The 22,864-nt window shown below is 43.9% G+C and overlaps 1 protein-coding gene across 1 annotated transcript; it reads right to left on the minus strand.

Annotated features, from left to right (window-relative positions):
* Window positions 1-819: 819 nt before the first annotated feature.
* On the minus strand, window positions 820-22,359 carry baz1b (bromodomain adjacent to zinc finger domain, 1B). Its single transcript, XM_071925451.2, has 21 exons — window positions 21,594-22,359; window positions 20,008-20,124; window positions 18,569-18,713; window positions 17,945-18,137; window positions 17,560-17,681; window positions 17,182-17,379; window positions 16,671-16,859; window positions 15,214-16,537; window positions 14,669-14,857; window positions 14,184-14,322; window positions 13,509-13,687; window positions 12,868-12,982; window positions 12,476-12,574; window positions 12,028-12,205; window positions 11,514-11,699; window positions 9,899-10,046; window positions 8,673-8,820; window positions 7,037-7,155; window positions 4,519-4,658; window positions 4,028-4,134; window positions 820-3,315 (listed from the first exon to the last, which is right to left on the minus strand). The coding sequence occupies exons 1-21, from the start codon at window positions 21,710-21,712 to the stop codon at window positions 2,643-2,645; spliced, it is 4,827 nt and encodes a 1,608-aa protein (XP_071781552.2). The 5' UTR covers window positions 21,713-22,359; the 3' UTR covers window positions 820-2,642.
* Between the last annotated feature and the right edge of the window lie 505 nt (window positions 22,360-22,864).

Genomic DNA, 22,864 nt, shown 5'->3' on the forward strand with positions numbered 1-22,864 from the left:
AAACATACCATATCTGTACCCGATTTAACTGCTGTGTGAAGATTTGACCCCTTTATACCCTTAATGGAGACGACTACAGTCAAACGTGACAGCACACGTCACTTGTAGAAACTATTGAGAAAGAGTCCACACCAGAGAGTAAGACAATTGTAGGATATTTTATTAAAAAGTAAAGAAGACATAAGTCTGCGGTCATGGCTACCCCATTCTCCTCCCCATTAATTATCAATCACAAGGTTTACAGCTGGCAGTGATGTCTGGCCTGGGGACGCTTATCACCTCAACACAAAGAAACAAGTAGGACTACGCTCTTCATCCATTGCCTTTATTGGAAATTCTTTACATGTGAATCCCCCCCCCGGACCTCCCCAAACCCAGTTTTAGAGACTATAAATATATATATAAAAAAAGAAGTGTAAAAGACTTTTGTAGTTCCTCCAGAAATAAAGAAAGCATTTACAGTCAGGTCTCATCTTGAGGAGGGCAGTCACTTTTGCATGGTTTTTTTTTTTTAAAGGTCAAATAATTATAATAGTGATTTTAACAGCCAATGATGAATTCTCAATTATGTCATGTACAGAGGTGAACGAAAACAAAAAGCATTCTGATGCACTTACAAAAAAAAATAAAATAAAAAATAAATGCAGTGGCCAAATTAAATCCAACTGAAATCAGAAAAGGCTCGATGACACCAGCACTAGAAAAACACGTAGGAAAACAGCACAGCACAGTACAGTCAGAACAGGGGAAACCAATATTTGTAAACCACTGCCTAATCAGTATATACATTGCTGCTACCCCCCACCCACCCCACCCAAAAAAAAAAAAAAAAAAATCTTGACATTCAAAAGTGTGTCAAAAAGGTATTTGTTTGATGGGAATTGTGCCCATCTGATTGAAAAATGTACTTGCTGCTGCAGTTTTTCTGTCAAATTTATTTTTAGAATAGAAAAGAAGCTTGCTGGTTACTGAACGACTTGACGAACTCCAAGCCAGAACTGACCAGCGCTGTGAAGCTCCCCAGTTCTGCAATCACTTCACAGTCTGAGTTGAGGCCACTGGATTGCTGTGAGACCTTTGGAAAAAGGTATTCAGAGTGCAGGAATAGAGCACCACCTGGTGACACTGACAGGACATATGCTGGGAATTAGTCAACTGACCTCATTTGGGGTCTCGCCCCCAAGGGGTTCGGTTTCACCCGTGTCTTTCTGTCTCTCCAACTGAATTTAACTGAATGTGAGGGACACAAAATGTTTGTTGCAAATGTACAGATGGGAGCTGTGATAAATGAAAAGCAAAGGATTGTGACACGTGTTCTCTGCGCTGACTGGGACAGCCTTGGTTGGACCTCGCAAATCTGTAGGATGCTATTTAGACAAACTAACAAGTATCATATACAATATCAAATAAAATGTGCAAAAGGTTCAGAACAATTTCAAAATGCCCATTTTCTCAACAAACATAACATTTGTTGTTTTAAACACTGGTTACAAATGTTTATGCACATCATTTCAATAGAATAAAGCCTGGTCCTGCAGCGGTTGGCATTAAGTGGTGCACTTTTTTATAGGGGAGTGCAAACTGACAGAGTATTGTGGTACCAATCCTTCCAATCCCATAGAGGCGAAAGGTTAGTCAGCTCTAGACCAAGAGTGAGACTTCAAGAACAGGATCTCTGTTCTTGAAGTCTTAGACTTCTTGGCACCAAGATCCAGGATGAAACTCAATTTTCAGCACTAACCTGATGAGTCTAGTTGTATCATCTCTAACCCCATAATAAAATTCTGGTTTGTGACAAATTTGTACTAACCTGGGCTGAAAAAACATAGCCTTGGGCTACGGGACGAGTAAAATTTAATCAAGTTTGTCCATAGATTTGCATTAGAACAATGTTCTAGTGATCTTGGTGATAAGATGCTTAGTGATAAGAGCAATGGGGACAGGAAACGGATTAATGTCAGCCATCTGCATTCTTTTTATAAAACCAGGACAGAAACCTCAGGCTGCAGAGGGTTTAAGCAACAAAAAAGTACTTTAAGTCACTGATCACACTACGAATCATATCACAGATATGGGCGGGACAGACGTTTTACGGCTACAATTCTCTATTTTGCAAGTCAAGTGATGGCTGGACTGGTTTGTGTGGCCTGAGGGAAGATAGACAGACCTCTGATAACACTGTAGACTCGTGTTTCAGGGTCACGTAGAGCAAATATAAAGCAGAAGATAACAGTTCACATGACAACATTCTCCTGGATTATTATTTACCAGCTCAACCCTTCCGGCAAATTGAGTCAAATTACACTTTATAAAGACTAACATGGTGTGAGGTTATTGACTTTGGACTGAAATTCAAATTTAAGTCTCTTAAGAGCTTTTAGGACATCTCCATTACCTCATTTTTCTTGGTTGAAAAAAACTTCACCAATATTAAACATGTTACAAATATAAATCAGTTTTCTTTTCATTTGTTTGTTTTTCAAAATACGAACATAAATTCCAAAACACAAAAAGACTCCATCTGAGTATTAAGTCTCATTTGTGGGAGGAGGATATGGGGGGGTGTTCTTGATCATTTTTAGAAGAGCGGGACAGAAATTAAAAGAAAAGGGAGGCAACAAAACAACAAAGCACCCTGGACTTCACGAGCGTTTCTGCCTCTTGGAATGTCGCAGATCGGAGTTGTCCTCATCGCTGCTCCCCCCCCCAGCATCCCTCCGGGCCCCCCGCTGCCGAGTTCTCCGCGTGTCCCGCTCTCCATCGCTTTCCTGCTCCCTGTAATCCCTCTTGCCGGAGGTCCGCTTGCTCCTCCTCCTGCCATTACCCTCATCCTCCTCTTCTTCCTCGTCCTCACTCTCGCTCTCCTCATCCTCCTGTCCCCTGCCATGTCTGGTTTTCCTTTCCCGCTCCGCCGCCTCTCTCCTCGGCCGGCTCGACTTGCCGTTCTGCATCTTCTTCACCTTCTGCTGCTGCTCCTCCTCTTCTTCTTCTTCCTCCTCCTCCTCTTCTTCCTCAGAGGTTGCAGGGGCCCGGCTGACGCGTTTGCGTGAGCGGCGGCGGAGGTAGCTGAGGCCAGGCAGCAGCTTTTGGAGCAGCTCGGTGAAGCTCTGCTCCGTCTTGGTCATGCAGGAGAGCACGGGGCTGCCCTCCTGGTTGTACTCCTCGGCGTTGGAGAAGACCAACTTCATGTCCTCCAGGAAGTCCTGGGCGTGGCGGTAGGAGCCTTGGTTTAACTTGCCCAGCATCGTCTGGAAATCCATGGGGGTGGAGATGATGTCCAGATAGTCCTCTGCCTCCTCTGAGGACACAGGCTCTCTGTAAGAGGAGGAGAGGATGAGGCGAAGGCCACAATGGAATATAGATCAAGAATCGTATAATTTTCTAACCGAGTTCCACACCTGCAAAACATCATCTCTCACCACCCAGACATTATTTTTGAAATAGCAATATTGTGAATACATGTTTTTAGACTAAAAAGCACCAATTAGATTTAACCCAACCTACCTCACGTGGCAAACAACAAAGTTGGCATAATAAGCATTTTCTCCAGGGTTATTATTATTATTATTAGATATATCTTTATCTACCACTTCTATATCCTAGTCTTTGAAAACTCTTGCCTAATCATTATAGTAATGTTTGCTATGAGGTAAAATGTGGCGATTCATTTAGTCTCATTAAAACATACTGCTCATCATGTGGGTTTCAAACCAGTTAGAGAAGTGTGATACAGACCAAACCACATATACACTCAGTATCCAGTTTATTTAGGGACACCTGCCCATTTATGCAAACAGCTGGCTCCTCCAGACAGTGAGTTAGGTATAAATCAAGCATAAAGTATAAAGCATGCACAAGGCATGCAGAGGTTCAGGTACTGTACTAGACAGACAGCTAGCCTCTTTGGACGTGATATGATGGTTGGTGGAGCCAAAAGGGGTCCTACCTGGTACTCATAAGGTGTACTTAATAAACTGGATACCGAGTGTAAATACAAACATACAGACAGAGCAAGTTCTGTGTTCACCTGAAAGGCCAGCTGTAGCGGAATTTAATCAGTTTCTGAAGGATTTCCTCACACCTCTCCAGCTCCAGCGCCTGCCTGCGCACTCCTGTCCGGGAGCTCTGCCGCACCTGCACAAACAACACACACAACCGACAATTAGCAGACAACACAGGTACAGAAATGTCTGCCTCTGTCTATATGTTCACAATCTATGATTTTTAGATCACAAGTGCCAGTAGGTTTCCTATATGAGGACAGGAGGTATTCTATATCTCAAATACTATAACTGCTATGTGTGTTCTTGTACTTCTATCCTTGTGAGGACCAGGTTCACATCCTCACAAACAGAACAACGAGGAATCTTCACTTTGACACTGGACTCTTTTAGAGTAACGGTCAAGTTAACACTTAGGCATTTAGGAGCTCTGGGAAGGAAAAGGCGTCAGTGGAATGTGCTGACATGTTTAGCGATGCCTGTGTGCATGTGAGAGAGCGTGCACGTGTTTTCTTACCAGTTCATCAATGTCTGCGGGGCTGCTGGGGCCGGTCCTCTGCTTGCTACTCCGACCACTAGAAGGCGACTGCTTCTTGGATTTGCTCTTTGAGCCTTTGGGGCGCGATGAAGACTGCTTGTTTTTCTTCCTTGGTCTCACTGTAGAGCAATAATTAGAGAGGTGATCAGAACAAGAAGAAAAACAGACAGCAGGATCATGAAAAGCAGAAAAAACAATATCTCTTTGGAAGGGTTTTCTAAGCAGCTCATGTGCTCCCTGAAACTGAAAACTGTAAGAGCACAGGAACAAAATTCAGGAGCATCTGATGTATGACAATGAAACACTGAAATTGAAAATACCTTCAAAAAAACTCAATTAATCATGTGTAACTGTGTCAGGCTGTGCTTAACTGAAATTGACTGAAGTCACTCATGCCCTACAACCTATAGGACATTAGTTTGCGGTGAAAACAAAGATCAGGAGAACTTAACCCTAACCCTAACCCTAACCCTAACCCTAACCCTAAACCCGTAAGATCTTTGTGCCCCATGCATAATCTAGAAATTATTAAGGTCTAGACAACAATGACAAAGTAATCATGTTTCCATGAGAACAATGCAGACATTTGGCAACACTGGGGCCGGCACTGGGACCAGATTTGTATTCGCTATATTCCAACCTGGGCTGGAAATTAACTTATCCATTGTACACAGTGGCCAGTGGTTTTAATTGGTGATTTTACAAGACAAATGTTACCTGTATGACACTGGTCCGATGTCAGGCTATAAGTTGTTTACTTTTAATTGTGATTGAATGTTGTCAGGCAATGTTCCATGGCAAGTCTCTCCTTCTGCTTTCATTTGCTGTGATAATGACCTTCTACAGCAGCCATTTTGTGTCCATCTAAACAATCCTTTGGCTTAATACAACCGGGAGCATGACTGGTAGCGAGCCACTTGCCTAATAGACTTGTCACAACATTAAGGACTATATCAAGAGGGGAAATTAGTGCAATACACATGCTGATAATTACTGGTTGTGTCTGATAAGTTTCTGTTCCACCAGCCCTTTAAGCAGAATAACTATCATTCAGTGGCTGAATTTTGAATCCTCCAGTTACTGAGGTCTGTGAACAACATCTATAAAAGCATCACTTGTAATATGAAAAGCAGATCCTGATAGTTAACCATTTTCTACAGTGGATAAATGAAAAATCGCTCTCCACAAACATTTTTTCTTGGTCTGTCGAGCAAGTTGGCCCTGTGATGAGTATGCACATCTTTACAAGGGAAATGCCTTGTGACCTTGAAATGCAAGAGGATAAAAACACAAAACAAGCAATGAAGAGCTCCTCAAACGATGTTCTTTTGGCAGAGATTTGGGAGGGATGGATGAAGGGGCAAAAATAAATGTCACAAAGCTTTAGTTTCAGGGGTCTAACACAATAGCCCGTCGCTACCTTGACATGCGGGCCTGAACTCACAGAGGGATCACCCTGCCACATACTCTCAGTCAAGCCGGACTGAGAGGCTGTAACATCAAAGCGGGGTCCGGGCCCGAGCAGCGCTACACAACAACACAGAGACAATGGAGACGGGGAGAGGACAGGGGCCGAATTTCCCCCTCAGCATTCCTCCCATTCCAAACCCTCAGCACCCGGGCCCCGTTTCCCAAAAAGCATCTCAGCTCTTAAACATTTATCTTATCTTTATCCACCAGCCCACAAAATAACTACAATGTCCTTAGCATTAGGATGCTTCTGGAAAATCCCACCCCAGTTATGGCTGATGGCTAAAACTCTATTTCATGCCATGGCTTTTATTATGAAAGAAACTGCAGACAAATTTGTGCTAATTGCACTATAGAGACTTAAATAAAACTTGATTAACAGACTACAGAGAAACAGCCAGGCCCCTTCCAGCCCATGGTAATATTAGCCAAATGAGATGTGTGTCTACAATGAACATACAAAAGTACTCGCAATCGCTTTCACTTGTACCATTTTGTGTCTACATATCAATTAAACAAATGTTTGCTGGGAAGGATGCAAAGTGGCACTTAAGGCTGCAGAAGACATCAAGCAAAAGCAAATGATAGTTCAGTACCTAATATTCTAACATTATTAAAGGATGGCAGAAGGATCCCAATTTTGAGTGGGTGCATACACAATAACCTGGATAGGATCATATCCCAACGACAGCTGGGATGAGTCCAAATTTTACTTGGATGGTGAGGCATTTATCCATCTTATCCAGTTTGTCTATTTTTATGGTCTGCAGCTTCCATTTTCATTTCCATATTCGAAATATTATTTTTACTGATGTATGCAGGGACATAGTAATATGGGTATGGAGATATATACACTAAAAGCTTATCCTGGTTAAGTCCTTCATTGTGAACCATTATCTAGAATACTACATACAGTGCACTCATCAAGATCATCCATAACCAGTTGGCTTTAAATGGATTCAAGATTACGCTTGCTGAGACAGTTTTGTGAAACCTAGACTTAATGACTTCCTCCACTGATACTCACAGCTGTGCCCCATGGCCGTGTAGTCATTCTCCTCCTCATCCTCTTCATCTTCCTCATCAGAATCCTCATCTTCGGAATCATCCTCATCATCTTCTTCATCAGTGTCTTCGTTATAGTTCCTGTAACGCAGAGAGGTTGTCATTTAAAAAGGGATTTCACGTTACTACTGACGACAGAATATGATCTGTTATTAAAGCAGTCGTGGGTAGGTTTTATTAGTCGACATTTTTTTTTTCCCCCAGATCCTTCAAAAAGGTATCAAAACATCAAAAAGCAGCACATAAGACACTATGTGCTGCTTTTTGATGGTACCTTTTTTGTCCAGAGTTGTCCAGATCCATTTAGGCCTAAAGGCCCTGACACACCAAACCGACGTCAAAGAACCAGCGGTGACAAAGGCCGACTGTTGCGTCGCCTCACATCGCCTGTGTCTGGTCCAAAAAGTTGCACTTGAACACACCGCAAAGACTACAGCCAATGGCCAACTAGCACGTACGTTCTGCGCCTGCATGAGGGGAAATAACTCTCCATACAATATGTCTGATAAGAAGTTGCAAATGGCACTGGCGTTGTCAGCTCTTGGTCTTTTGGTTGTGGAAGAAAAAAGGAAGAGGCGGAGGCGAAAAATAAGGAGAAACCGCACTAAATGGGTGAAATCATGGATAGCCTACTCCAGCGACAGGCTCAAGGGGCTTTCCCGAACCTGTGTCGAGAGCTGGAGATAAATGAAACCTCCGATTTAAAAAAATTTCGCTCGGCTCTTTCCTGTTCAGTTCCACATGTTGAAGGAATTTATCAGTCCAATCATCAAGATGCAAAACATGAAATACCAATCAGAGTGATCTCTCTCACCGACGGGCTCCGCCGCCGATTCAACATGCTCAATCGGCCGAAAAGACGCCGACAGGGGTCCGACTAGTGCCGACGGTGCGGGACACACCGCAAAAACTAGGGACACACACGCTTACCGACGGCCCGACATTGGCCGACGGCCGACCGTCGGCCTGGTGTGTCAGGGCCTTAAATTCAACCTAACAGCGAGGTTCTGTATGTGTTTGGAGCTCAATAGCGGCTGCCATGACAGCAGTCTAACCAACTTTTCCTTGGGCCCACAGGTGTAATGGTAAATAAGGTGTCAAGTTCCTCAACAGAAAAGAGTTGCCTTTGTTTTTCATCTGTTCAGCCCAAGATTTGAAACACTATTATGGGTGTGCACACAGACAGTCACTGTAAATGTCTTTCTTTGAGAGGGATCATTTGTAAAATTCAAACTGTTCTCTTTTTAGTTGTGACAACATACAAGGAATAGCCTGTCAAGCAGTCATTTGAGAGATATGTGTATTTTTCTTATGGCCAGCTCGTGTATGGGTTTGTTGTGTCGGGTTGATACAAGACAGAAAATACATTCCCCGTGGACTCTTGTTGTTCCATTTATAACTGATTGTTTAATAAAAAGAAAGAAAAGAGAGATACGTGTATTATGTGTAACAAAAACCTATTCAATCCTACTTCAAAACATTTGACAGACGTGAGGTGAAGTGCAGCGCAGTCCCAGTGTACTAGAGCAGCATACAGAAAATGGAGGAAAACGACAGCCTCAGATGCACACACTCCACTCAGTGAGGCGGACGGTTACCTCGCACGGGAACAACGCCTGGCCACAGCGGGCTGGCAGGCCGGGCACAGCCACTCCCCGGCGGGGATGCGGTACAGGGCCGGGCGCAGGCAGAACAGGTGGAAGGCCTTGTTGCATTCATCACACAGGATAAGCTTCTCATCGTCACCTGGAAGAGATCAATACATATCGTGAAATTGAGTTACAGGAGAAATTACCGTTGTAGCCGTTTCAGTAAACTTTTACAACATCAGGCACTGGAAACTTTTGAGATTCATGCAACTCCATAGGATTTATTCAGTATCCTAGCACCCACATCCTTGTTCTCCCACAGTCTTACTTGTCCTAGTCTACACTCCAACAAAAGGTCAAGAGGTCATGATACGCAGGGCAAATGTTTGGGTGACATTACTTTTGGAGACTAACCCAACTTCTTAAATACTTTTCCCGGTGTATCTGTGTTGCTGGGCAAGTGGCTAAGCCTTTATCCTCATCTTATCACTACAAGTTCACCTGTTGGACTCCGGAGCTGCCGGCACTGAATGTAGACCTGCCTGACACTAATAGCCTGTTCTGCCCTAAGCCTGCTGCTGCAGCCCGGTCTGGATCTGGGCCTAATCTCCGTCAGCTGCAGCACAGAGAGGCTCTGCTCTGGCGCTAGACAGGGAGCAGAAGACAACAGGTCAGCAGGCTGGAACAGGCTGGGTTTCCTCTCGGTACAGTGGGCATTTCTGCCCCATTAACTTGCAATGGCAGAGGATGAACTTTGTCTTGAGGCACTTCAAAACACCCCAGTGGTGTCAGAAAATGGTTTTCTACTGCTGCCTACTGGTGGGGTTTGGTATGGCACCGCTTCAATCAATGGGCAGGCGGGACTGATCCAATGACTAGATTTACATGCAGGCCACAACTCAATCTACCAAACCTGTTAGAAAAGAAGTCAGACATGAATATTGTACTAACTGTTTAGCTGAGAGGAAAAAGAAGAAACCATGGCTTTTTCAGACAGGGCCAGTGTTGGTACGCTACTTCTGTTGAGGTGTTTTGAGGTCATTTTAATTTAGAATCAGAGCTGATTTTTCCTGTTGTTGGTTTCTGAACTGCATGTAAATACAGTCACCGATTCAAAAACAGGAGGCCATGTTATAACAGAACTCTTACTGTGCTAATGAAAGCAAAAGTCTCTACATTTCGGCACACAATCCATCATGCACATTTTATTTACAGCAAATCTCTAACACCCTTACCTTTCCTGCGGCAGACTTTGCAGCGAGCGTTCTCGGCAGACATGTCCCACTTGATGCAGGCGTCCAACATACCAAGCAGCACATGCATGCGGGAAAAGGTCTGGGCCTCTCGGATCGCCGTCTTCCACTTCTCAACTGCCGTAGCCACCTGGGAAGAGGAGCGCCAGACTTCTTTAGCTCAGTGGAACTCAACATGGAGAAAGTCAATGGACCACTCATTATACAGAAGCTACAGAGAATGGCACCTTGTGCAAAGCAACAGCATAACACAGACCTGATAAGACTGTAATTGCATGTAATTCTTTGGGCCGTTTTAACCTGCATGGACCCTCAGATGGGTGGGGTTTAATGTAGCAGGACAATTCAGAAGGGTCAAGTAAGTCATCAGTAACAGCTAGGGCTGGGCGATAAATCGGTTTTATCAATTAATTTGAATTTTGGTTTAGGACGATGTGTAAAAATGAAAATCGAGTTTCACTTTAACCTGGGTAAATACGGCACGGAACTGCTCTCTGTCAATCAAGCCCCACCGCTTCCCTGAGCTTCCGCAGTTGATTACAACGACCACCGAGGTTACCCCTCAGACACAAACACAGTATCAAGATGGCAGCACACGCTTCTACAAGTGAGGAGCTCGTTTCCAAAAAAGGCAGCGTCTCCTCAGTCATTTGGAAGTGGTTCGGTCTTGCAACGTCCAACATCGAGCAAACCACTGTCCGTTGTAAAGTTTGTCTAAAGTCTGTGGCAACTAAAGGCAGCAGCCGAGTAGAGAAGTGTATGGGACTGCGACATGCACAACCTAGCGGCAGCCCCCAAACGCCTGCCATAAAGCAGGTAACATTAGCGGCATCATTTTTTTTATTTTTAAAGTTAGGTTTTCACTTTATTGATCCCCATGGGGAAATTCATCCTTTGCACTTTTACCCATACTAACTACTAGGAGCCACTGAGCAGCACTCCAATTCCAGTTCTAAGCCACTTCCTTTATGTCTTTTTGCACAAAAGAGCCTTCAAGAAGTGTTTGTTTTCTATTCTTAAACATCTTGTTTGTAGATATTGTTAAAATAAAAACAAAACATCTGAATAATGCCTTTGTCTTTTTTTAGTTTGTTTAAAAAAAAAACTGATTAAAATTGTAAACCGGGTGTAGGTGTGAAAAAAATCTGAGATTTATTTTTAGGCCATATCACCCAGCCCTAGTAACAGCAAAGTATTTTCAATTGATATTCAAATACTTAACAGTGAATACCACAAGGGGTTAGGGTTTTATTTAACCGGACAGGCTTGACAATTTATCTGCTACAAACAAGATGGCCATCATTTTTGCAGAAATGACAACACGCAGTGCAATATTGTGACAAGAAAATAACTGCTATGTCCGGCAGCACGGTTCTAAGTATTTACAATTCAATCTAAATCTATTAAATTGTTTTAATAAGGTCTAATCTGTTAGTTTTGGTAAAACCTTGATTTATACTATTAAAGGGAAGAAGAATAATACATGACAGAGCAGTTAAATTAACTTTTGAAGGCCCCTGTTTCTTGGGTCAGGGTTAGGGTACTGTGAGAGACACATACTTAAACCCAAAACAATTTAACTCGCATCTCTTCTTACCCTGGCCTCCTCCGCCAGTTTCTTCTCCTCATCCACCTCCTCAGCCTTGCTGTTCTCTTCCCCTCCGTGCTTCTTTTTCTTCTTCTGCTTAGGGGCCATGAATCCCTGCAGGAACTTCTTGATTACACAGGCCTGGATGGTGATGATGCACTCTCCAAATTCTTTCAAGCTCTCCATCTCAGACACCTGTGTAGGGAGAAGGGACAAACACACACACACATAAAAGAGTCAGTTTTATGTATTATCCTGGTTACAGGCTCTCACAGATGTTGGACTTATTCCAGTAAGCATTTGAAGTTTTGTCCACAATAAAGACTCGCTACATGAACAAAAAAACTCACATTTCTCAGTGTCTGTATTATGAAAAATCACAAATGTATCAAAGCCTTTGACAAATCCGAATAAAGACATCAAAGACTTCTCAGCGTCAGCTGTATATAATATAGGGTTGAGAGGTCAGACGAATACACAAAATTCCCTTACCAACTGGACATGAACAGACAAAACCAATCACCTGATTTTCGATGTCCGTGTTGTCATCCAGGTATCCAAGGCCTCCCTTCTGGAGTCGGGAGGCGACTTCCTGTATGTCACTGCGCAGGTATCTGACCAGCTCCTGGTGGCCGTCACAGGTCCTGAGGCCCATCTTGCCCTTGCGGCACAAATGGATGGAGTGGAGGATGTCCTGGTACCTGCAACAGGGATGGGCTCAGAACCTTAGCTTTGCATTGAGCTTCATATATTTTTATTGCCTGTACGTTTTTAAGCTTTGCAGCAGAGCAAGCATCTACGTCTAGATCCCTCTAGTCTGCCAAAGTCGCTAAGTGACTGCAGGATTATTATTAGGTCCTGGTTGAACTGTGAATGTCTGAAATGCCAGTTCAACAGCCCAAATTTCATCTCATTTTCATCTTGTTATGATCAAGTAATCTGTCTCAGTGAGTACGAATGCACGCTTTTACCTGCTTTGTATCTTTGCCTTCAGTTCACTCTCTCTGACCCCCTGAGGATGAAGGTTCTCCACCAGCTCCTCTAGATCTGCTTGGGTGTCGCATACAAACCTGTAATCACAGAGAGGCAGGATGATTAGAATTGTTGTGTCTGTTCGTGTCAATCATCAATTGTAATTGGATTTTAAACAAAAATTGTGAATAGCAGTCTACTCCAAATGCCATTTTGTTGTACACATCACCTGCTTTGCTAGTTTTGCATCATGAAAACTTATTGTTCTCCATGTGACAATTGGAAAACCATTAAAATGCTTCCATTTTAGGGAAGGTTGGGAGAAAAAGAAAAACAGCCAAAACAAAAAGCAGTCGTTGCCATACACCAGCTGACCATGCTATGCTCTTACCAGAGGTTTTGTCCCTGTTTGGGAACAGTGGTCTCTATGCAGACGTCTGCTGCTGCTCCCTGCTGGGCTACCTCACTCATAGCACCATCTGTGCTGCCATCATCCTTCTCAGCTCCTAAAACATAGATCATAATTACTAAAGACTCAAAAAGAAAATAGCCATCCATCTCAAAGTTTCACTACTCTAGGATTCATAGGAAGAAAAAAGAAGAAGAAAATGCACTGTGTCCAAATACCAAAAAAACAAAAACCCCTTGCTTTTCATAACAAAAGTACAATTGTACATTTACCAATTAGAAGAGACAAGACAGCATTAAACAAAAAGGACAATCAGCAAAAGCCATGAATCTGAAAATGGGTGAGGAAAATAGGAAAAATGCATAAAAGTCCATTAAGTAGAGTAGAAAAGCTGGACTGAATGGAGTAGAGAAGTACTCCATTAAGAAGAGACATTAAATTCGCTGTGATGAAAGAATTAAGTGAAAACATGCACCCTGGAAGCTATTTTCTGAACTAATTCAATTTGTCAAAGAGGCACGGACACAGAATTTGTACAACGTGACATGTTTTGGTCACAATGTAAGTAATATCTGTATAAGTGTTAGCAGACTTTGTCTTGTCAGGTGTAGTGGCAGACTCACCATCCTCATCCTCTTCTACCTCAGCCTCTGCTGGTTTGTCCTCTGCTGGTTTGTCCTCTACTGGTTTCTCCTCTGCTGGTTTCTCCTCAGGTGGAGGGGTGTAGTTGTAGTCGATGCTTTCATGCACCCAGCCCTTCTCAATGTACAGACCAGGAACCACGTCAGAGAAGAGCCAGTACCTGACAAAAAACAACAAAACACACCAAGGTTAAAAATCTACTAAAGCTATTCAAAGTATTTACATTTTCTTACATATATTTGATCTCATACATATTTCATCTCATTAGCAATGAGTGCTTAGCAATTTTGTGAGGCACTGCATCAATTCAAGATATAATGTTCACTTGCAATAGCACAATACGTTGGTGTATATATTGCAGTAGTACATTCAGCATTTAACATACAGAAGGGACAAAGCCTTTGTGGTTCTGGCCAGTGGAAAAGCATACTTTCCCTCAAAAAATCCAAACATTTTTCAACACATTCAAAGCAATCAATTTTGTTAGTCACCTTTTGAGTTGTCTTAAAAAAAACACATGCAACTTCAATGTATGTCATCGATCAGTGAAATCAATTGAACTCCACTGGATGAAAACAAGTTTGCCAAGCATCCCAACCCTGAATCAGTAAGACTCAGGGTTTGGATGGGTAAGACTGTTTGTGTGCGATTCTGACCTGTTATGATTCCTGTCAGTGCCCAGTGGCGCCCTGCGCAGGACAAGTTTGGCTTTGGTTATACCGTCCTGGAAGGCCCTTTCTGCGGAGGCCTTCTGCCTACGGATTCGCTCCTCTTCTGCCTCCTTCTCCATGCGCTCTGAGGGGAAAAAGAGGAAATAACACATGAACACATACGGGTGATGGATACCGATTTTTATTTATAACACATGATGACAAGAAATGTATATTTACTTGCAATAAAGATCAGATCAGTAATATCTCACAATTGCAGCATTCCTAACATGTGTGCTGCATGACTGGTGTCAATCAATTTCCAATTTAATCAGTTAGGGGTTTGCATTTTCTTAAAAATTCAAAAAGTAGAACAACTTTTGCTATAAAGGCTCTCACATCCAATAACATAATCAAGAACACACTATCACGAGTAAATGAAGTACATTTCAAATCCACATTTTGAAATGAATGAACTGCTCCAAACTCACCTTTGTTCTGTCTGTCCTGCTCCTCCTTCTCCTTCTTCGCCTGCATGGCCATCAGCCGCCTGCTCTTCACTGAGCTGATCATGTCCTCCGGTTCTGGCTCCGGCTCCACCTTCACCTCCTTCTTGTTCTCCTTCTTTGCGCTCCCGTCTTTCTTCTTCTCTCCTTTGGGTGCGCCTCCCTCCTCTTTGACTAGGGACAGGAAAACAATGGATACAGTATAGCAATAATTCAATACACTGGTGTCAAGTGACAATACCTGCATGCGCATTTCGAGGCAGTTAATGGTAGATACCTTGATGATTTTTGTATTCACTAGTATTGTTAAAAATGGATAATGGTCCAAACATCTTAATTTCAAATGTATACCCGATTTCACTCAATAGTATAACAAGTTTTGGCATTTTATGGGTATTATTTTTGTATTATGTATGCTTTTTAGTGCAGCCAAATCAGAGGAAAAAACAGTAAATCACACTATTAAAATCCCAACATTTAATGCACTTTTATATTATAAACTGCAGTTCTCTGGTGATTCCCACGCCTACCTTTGCCCTCCATCTCCTCCTTACGCCTCTTCTTCTCAGCCTTCTTGCGGTCATTGACCTCCTTGAGCGTTGCCAGACGTTCCTTCCACAGCTCAGCCGACCGTTGCTGCATCGCGTCGACGTGGTCTTCAACCGAGTAGGTCATGAGGATGCGGTGGCACAGCGCCACCAGCAGGCTGACCTTCTCCAGGGGGTTCAGCTCAAACACTTCGGCCGTCTCCAGCCTCTCCAGGAACTCGCTGGTCACCACGTCATCAAAGCCCCCCAGGGCCCCCCAGTCCTCAGAGTCCTGGCCGCTCTCTTCACCGTGAGCGTCACACGGCCGCAGGCACAACCGCACCAGCTCCGACACCGAGTGCATGGTGAGGGGGATCTCCGATAAGGGCATGTCCAGCTCACTGTAGCCCTCCGCCAGCTCATCCTGTAGCAGCGTCTGGAGCAGCACCACCAGCACGCGGTTCAGGTAGAGGAAGCCAGACCTTTCCCCAGCCAGCGCCTCCATCAGAGCCACTCCTGTGATCGGGTACTGGTCATCTGGCATCAGCAGCCCCGCGTAGCAGTTGAGGAAGTCCACTACCATAGCCACGTCGCCAAACAGGGCGTTGGGCAGCCCCTCGGGCATGTCTACGAGTCTGAACGTCGGCAGGTTCTTGCCACCTTCGATCTCCTGGTCCTCGTAGCGGCGCGACTGTTCGCGGCGAACCAGCATTTCCTTCTCACGCCTCTCCTTGGCCTTCTCTCGCAGCTTCTCTTTGAGTTCCTCGCGCTTCTTCTTCAGCTCTTCCTGCCTCTCTTCTTCGCTCATGGCCGCCCAGCGTTTCTTTTGCTCCAGTAGCTCCCAGCGTTTCTGCACCAGCTCCTTGAGCTCCTCAGGCAGCCGGCCCCGGTCGTCTGGGGACAAGGTCTTGGCGGCCTTGGAGATGAGGGAGGACAGGGCATTCTTTTTGTCCTCTTTGCCCTTGTTCTCCTTATAGTAACGAAGGAGGTGGAGAGCCATGGGGTGCAGGGGCTTCCCCAGTTTAGGTGTACCCGCACCAGTACTGCGGGCTCTCTTCTTGGGGCTGCCAGCAGGGGTGCTCTTAGCCAGGTGCAGCAGAGTCATTTGCTTCATCTTCGGCGTCTTGGCACCCGCTTTACCGTCCTTTTTAGAGGCTTTGAGGCAGTTGAGCTTCTTGTCGCTGCTCTTTCCAGCTTTCTTGCCTTCTTTTTTGTCCCCCGACTTCTTGCCTGATTTTGGGGTAGAGGGGGCTGAGCTCTTGCCTTCTCCTTTCTTAGGGGTTCCTGAATTCTTTACCTTTAGTGGGGAACCATTCATTTTCATTTTCTGAAATAAAGAACACATGGAATTACATCTTCATCTGACCCATTTTGCAAAATTTTAAAATCGCTTGGCTTTTAAGTGATACCCCATAACCGAGTAATAACTCCAATAAGACTGCATAAGCAAGCTGGCTAACCTGCATGTGACCCCAGATAGTGGGACTCAGGGGCATGGCGAGAGCGTCTTTCTTCTTTTTCTTCTTCTTCTCTCCCTTCTCATTTCCCGACTCCTCTCCTGGGGTGTCAGAGGTCTTGAGCTTCTTGCTGGGTTTACCCTCAGGAGACGTTAAACTCTTGCGCTTGGTGGAGGGATTCTCAGCTAAAAACTTTAGACAAGCAGAAACAGTTTTTAAATCAAGTAAAAGAAATAACAAGCACGTAATTCGTGATGAGTTGTGACCAGCTTGGTGCTAAATTGACTCACTTGGGATTAGAACCTGGTATCTCTGGTGTGGCAAACCTATGCTTTACCAACCGAGTAAGTGATGCAACCAGGCTCAGAGTCTTTATAACTGTGTCCCGCAAAGGCACATGGGCAGTAAAGTGTTTTTGTTTTGTTTTTTTTTACTTTTGGGACCGACAGAGTGACTTATACTAGCTTCTGGTCACAAATAAAAAAAACTAAAAAAAAACAAATTGGTAAATTACCTTGTGTGGATCAAGGAGGAAGTCACTGAATTTACTGGGCAGGTTGAACTTTTTCACGAGTTCATCCTCGACCACCCAGGGGGCGCTCTCTCCCATGCCCAGCCTCAGAGCGTAATGCCTGATGAAGTAACGCATGATCTCCTTGGTTGGAGGACGCTCGCTTCTGAACAGGCTGTCTACTGGGACATCGCTGATCACCTATGGGAGAGTCGATTAGACACAACAGTTTAGCAATCCTAGTACCAAGAGCTCCTTCCTAGGAAAGTTTTATGTGGAAAAAAAAATACATACATAGTACAGGGCTGATAGGGATGATTTTGGGGGTTGGGGGATAAAGTTTAAACACCATTTACTGGGAGCTAACAAGAGGTAACAAACCTTATCCTCATTGACCAGCTTCACGTCGTACTTATGAGGAAGGAATTTGGGCATCACCCATTTCTTCCTCTCTTCTTTCATAACGGTGGGAAGTTTCCTTGGCGAACGTCGTGCTCGGTCACCTGATAGGACAAAAAAAAAACAGTAGATATCAAACAAATTGATTCTCGTATAAAAAAATATTTAAAGACAGAATATTTGTCAAACATTAAGAAGAACAGGTTTAAAAATAAAAAAGGGGCAAAATCAAAAACATTACATAAAAGCAAGTCTATAAAAGTGCATTTTAAACAGTGATTTAAAGATTCATCTCGCATGGAGAGATTTTGGATGTGCCTAAAACCTTTTTTTTCCCCGTTGTCAATTTCTACTGACTAGTACTCACTGAGACTTTCCCTCCGGCTCTCTTCCTCTCGGGGCGGAGGTTCCTTCCTCTGGTTCTCCTGGCTGGCATTCTCCTTGTCACTGGACGGAGAGTCGCAGGCTCCCTCCAGCTTCTTCTCCCCTGTCTCACCCTCTGGATTGTCTAAGGGATGGATCTTCACCACCTTCGCTCGCAAACTTTTATCCTTCCCCACCTGAAGAGAACATAGGAGTGGGAGTTGATAAGGAAATTTATTTACAGTTTACTATAAAAGACGTGATCAGTAATGATCACATTAAGATCTTTAGGTATCAGAAGGAGGAATTCCCACTGAGTGTCATTTCATAAAATCAAGTGTGAATGCATTTCTTTAACATAACATCCTGTATGTCCTGTACATAGTGGTCATGTTTAGCTCAATGGGTGAAGCATAGCAATCACACTGCTATGGCTATGGTTCTGATTCCCCCATGGGGACACCATATGTCCCATATGCTAGGTTACATAACAACCATCAAAACAGGGAGATGCTAGGTTTGGAGAACAAATTTGGACATGCAAGGTCTCTGCAGGATGAAGACAATTTCAAACGTATATGAAAAGAATGGCAGCAACATCTACTGTCCATCAAGAAGTCAGACTGACCAGGAAGTCGCACTCTTCGCCCACAGCATACTTGGTGAGGATCTCCACCCAGGCCATTTCAACCAGTTTGTCCAGAGATATTGTGTTGTGGTGGACCATCTCCAGCACCGGCTTCTCAAACCACTCGGGATACTCCTCCTGGAGTCTGCGTGTGCATAAGATAAACAGTATTTAGTCTATCAACCTACTTGGGTACAGTATTACTTGTCTTTTGCATCTTCATCATGCTGTCCTTCACTTTATATAGTATAAAATCAGTGTTTATTGTCTTGATGTAGTTTAAAAACATGCCCAAGACAGCAGGTGAAAATTCACTAGCTGTCTGCTCAACTTGACTGTAAATGTGCCAGTATTAGCCAAACGACTCAATAATGTAAAAAAAAAAAAAAGTTAGTTGATCCACTTCCATTCAAGGAGATGTTTTCTTTCACACAGGTTGGGTTTCTGTAGACCGTAATTTTTATTAAACCTATTTTATATTGTTTGTGATAGCCGAGTTGGAACAGTTGAAATTTAACCCTTTGATCTGCCAGCTACACTGGCTGGATATCTATCACAGCCGAATTATCCACCATTCACTAGGTTGGTGTTGCCCATTTTCTCCGACCCTGCTTTCATCACAGGAGGACCAGAGCATTGCATAACAGCGTAACAAAGAGTTGAGACTGACCAGTAGAGGGAGCAAAATCTCTTGGCTGGTATAAATAGACATTGCTTAAATACAGCTCATGATCCTGCCTGATTGGGCTCTGGGCAGCTGAGCATTACCCTGCCCTGCTTTTGAGCAGGGCAGGGTAATGCTGTGACCCTGTGAGGTCTCTCCTGGACACACATGTAGCCTGGTTTGCCCTCCTCTCGCTGACAGCACCTATAATTAACCTGGATGGTGGTGAAAGTGGACTGTCTGCGGTGCTGAAAAAAATCAATTGAGTCTAATTCACATTAAGTTCTGTCCTCTCCTTTCGCAGAGCAAGATAAAGGTATTCTCTCCAGCCCATTCCAGATTCAAGGATGACTCAATCACACACCCTCTAAATAGAATAAGAGGAGGAGCACCAGATTTGCCCAATCAAAGCACAGCAACAAGCTTTGTGACCTTCATCAAGAGAGAGAGCGGTGCTCTTTCATGATGCTACTGTACTCTGAGCTTGTGTCTGACCAAAAGTGTGAATTTTTGGGCAAGTGCTTCTTTGTATCCAGCACTTGTTTGGGTATTCAAAGACAAATGAGATAACAAAGCTTTGCTGGACCATCGGATGTGAACACTGCCATCTACCTATGTGTATGTCTCACTGTACCTATACTGTGCTATTGTAAAGACTGCCGCATTTTTGAAACCTCTGACTGTAATCACTAGAGAGTGGACTGCTGGTTCTTATTTAACAAATCGGATGGCATCATACACACGCACACACAAAAACTTCAGATTCAATACTAACAGTTCGGTGACTTCTTGCTCCTCCTCCCATGCTTCCTTGTGTGTGAGCTGGTTGCTTCCAGTGCTCTTGCATGTCCAGATGCGCTCACTGTACCTCTGCAGACGTGCCTCATATTCTCTGTAGTCATTTCATCAAGGAAATTGCAATACTCAAGAATGTGATCAGGACAGAGCATAAAATCCCCATTCAAATCTGAATTCTTCACTACATGTAATCCCCCATGTAAATAATGTGTCCCTTTCTTTAGCCTTTCTGCTCACCAGCCAGAAGCTAGATACCCCTGATCCATTATTAACGAAAGATGTACCAATTGATGTCAATAATTTAAAAGGGCGAGGCACAGGGGCAATTTCAACACAAGCACATATTAGATAATCTCATAACAAAACCAAATTACATGGACATATACATCAGAATAGAGAAGAGTGCAAGGGATGTGATCAAAGACAATAGAAAACTTGAAGCAAAAAAAGCGAGGGGGGTTGGAAATGTCCACCTAAACTGAAAGGAGGGTATTTGTGTAAAATATGTAAAAAGTAAACAAACTTCCATGTGTGCTAGATGGGAACTAGGAGAAGTTTGACTATGCTGCCTCTGATAAATCTACAGCCAGCAAACAATTGAACAATAGTTCTCCATTTAGCAGGGCAAATTTGCGATGTTACTGTATTGTGGGAGAGCGAGAAAGGTTGTGGCCTGCGCTTCGGTTAGCAGCTCTTCAAGCAATGACGATAAAACTGACCCGTTAAAGGTAGATAAGAAACGTCATGTCAACAAGTTAGCTGTCATTGCACGATTCCTACTCCAATACACATTATAATGACTTGTCCAATCTTCATCGGATCTAAAGGCAACAAATAGCACTTAGTTTGTCACGTCTTGAAGCTGTCAACACCGGCTTCACAAGTTTGCAAATAGTTACGGACCTGTCACGTTTGACGATAACTTTTCATAATAACAATTTCCTAACAAGTGTGTAGTGTTAGACGATTTCTAGCACAGAAAACCAGTCAGTCAACAGCTGAGTTAGCTGTTCCCCTCCCTTGGTTAGCGAACCAACAAATGTAATTGAGGTTTGCGGGCTAGCTGGCTAACTCTACCCAGCCAAGCAATGGCTGCACCCGGCAAGCAGACGGGCTATTGTGACTGAGGCACAAAATGGGATACCTAACCTAGCAGCTAGCTAGCTACGCCTACTAGCGTCAGTGGCTAACAGTGGACCCATAAAAGCTGCAGCAAGAACTCGTTTTAGCAGCCCGCTCAAGTTAGTTAAGCAAGAGAAATGTGTCATTTGCTAAACTAAATATTTCCATTTAGCTAGGCTGTGAAATACAGCGACTTCGTTAGCTCTAATGTTAGCTAGCAAGCTTGCTATCCAAGCCTATACAGTGTGTCCATGCGGGGAAACAATGCACAAATAATGAAAATGCCAGCCAGCACGCTGGCTAAGATACATTAGCTACCCCCCCAGTGATGTGCATGTGGCTATGCTAACGTAAGTGCAGCTAGACAGTCAACACCAGCTCGAAAGCTTGCCGGCTGGTTCGATACGGCGAGACTGGGCTTCAACATCACGTAAAGGATACTCTTTGTTCCTGAAGGCCTCCTTGCTGTGTTCGATGATGTAGACCTCCTCTCCCGGGCCTGGTGGCTCGGCTAACGGCTTAGCCAGCGGATAAGGTTTCCGGCCCAAAAGCGGTGCCATCGCAAATGCAAGATGGCACTGACGCCTACTGTAAAATTAACGCTTCTAGCAAGAAACTAGTTATATAAAATACAATAATATGACCTTAGCATGTATCCAAGTGTCCCGAAATGTCGGTACCTAACGTTAGCACGTCCCACGTTACCGCCGGCAGGCCCGGTACGGCACTCAACGTGTAGCAGCTAGCTAGCTAATAGCAGGCTGGTTGGCTACCTCGCTGCAAAACAATAACACTGCACTTCTTGTCACCAGCCTCATCGCATCCTTCTTGTGTTCTCCGGTAACGGTGTCATGTTGGTTGTACACGATGTCTTTGATATGAGAAGGAGTAGTTGAAGTTGTATCTCTGGATAGTTGGGAAACTTTTAGCTCCTCCGGGTTGAAGATGAGGAGATGCAAGCTGTACCGAAATCAAACTCGCGGCAAAGCAAAAGCTCGGTTCAGCAGGTCTGGCGCGCTCTCTACCTCCAGGTCTTTGCAAACTAGGCCAATTCACACGTAATGAATTGTCTTCGTGGCATTTCGCGTAGTCGGTACTCCTTGTTAACAGAATAACAGGGTTAGCGATTCTTACGAAAAAGTGAACTTGATCAATCAAGAGGTTAATTCCTTGTCGAAATGGCGGGAGTTTCTAGTCCACCGGCACAATTCCGTACAACCTCAGAACTCCGTTTCCCCGGCAGCAAGCGGCGTCGGATGCACGTGTCCCGCCTTCTCTCGCCTTTGATTGGTTCCCCAAGTACAGCGCCCTCATCCAATTTGGTCTACAGCCATCACTCATTGGTTATTACAGTCTGTCTGTTGTCAGTCTATACTGCCCCTTCGAGTAAGTCACGCCTCTTATACAATGTAAATTGAAGGTTAGAGGTCAGGTGATGACAATGAAAAGTCCATGATCAATTTGCCTCGAGATGAAACAAAACATATAAAAATTGTTTTACATTTTTTGATGATATATTTGTTGAAAATGAAGTAGCACTGTTCCTTTGACTCATCGGATGGGTTTCTAAACCAGTCATGAGGGAACCATTTTGAACATGATTGGATAGACAATAGCACAGCCTATGGGCCTACGTTCATAATAAAGATGGCATTGGCGTGCCACAAGACATAACTGGACAAATTCCAAGGCCTGTGACATTAATGAACTGA

Source organism: Centroberyx gerrardi, chromosome 6 (assembly GCF_048128805.1).
Source record: "Centroberyx gerrardi isolate f3 chromosome 6, fCenGer3.hap1.cur.20231027, whole genome shotgun sequence".
NCBI classification, from domain to species: Eukaryota; Metazoa; Chordata; class Actinopteri; order Beryciformes; family Berycidae; genus Centroberyx; species Centroberyx gerrardi.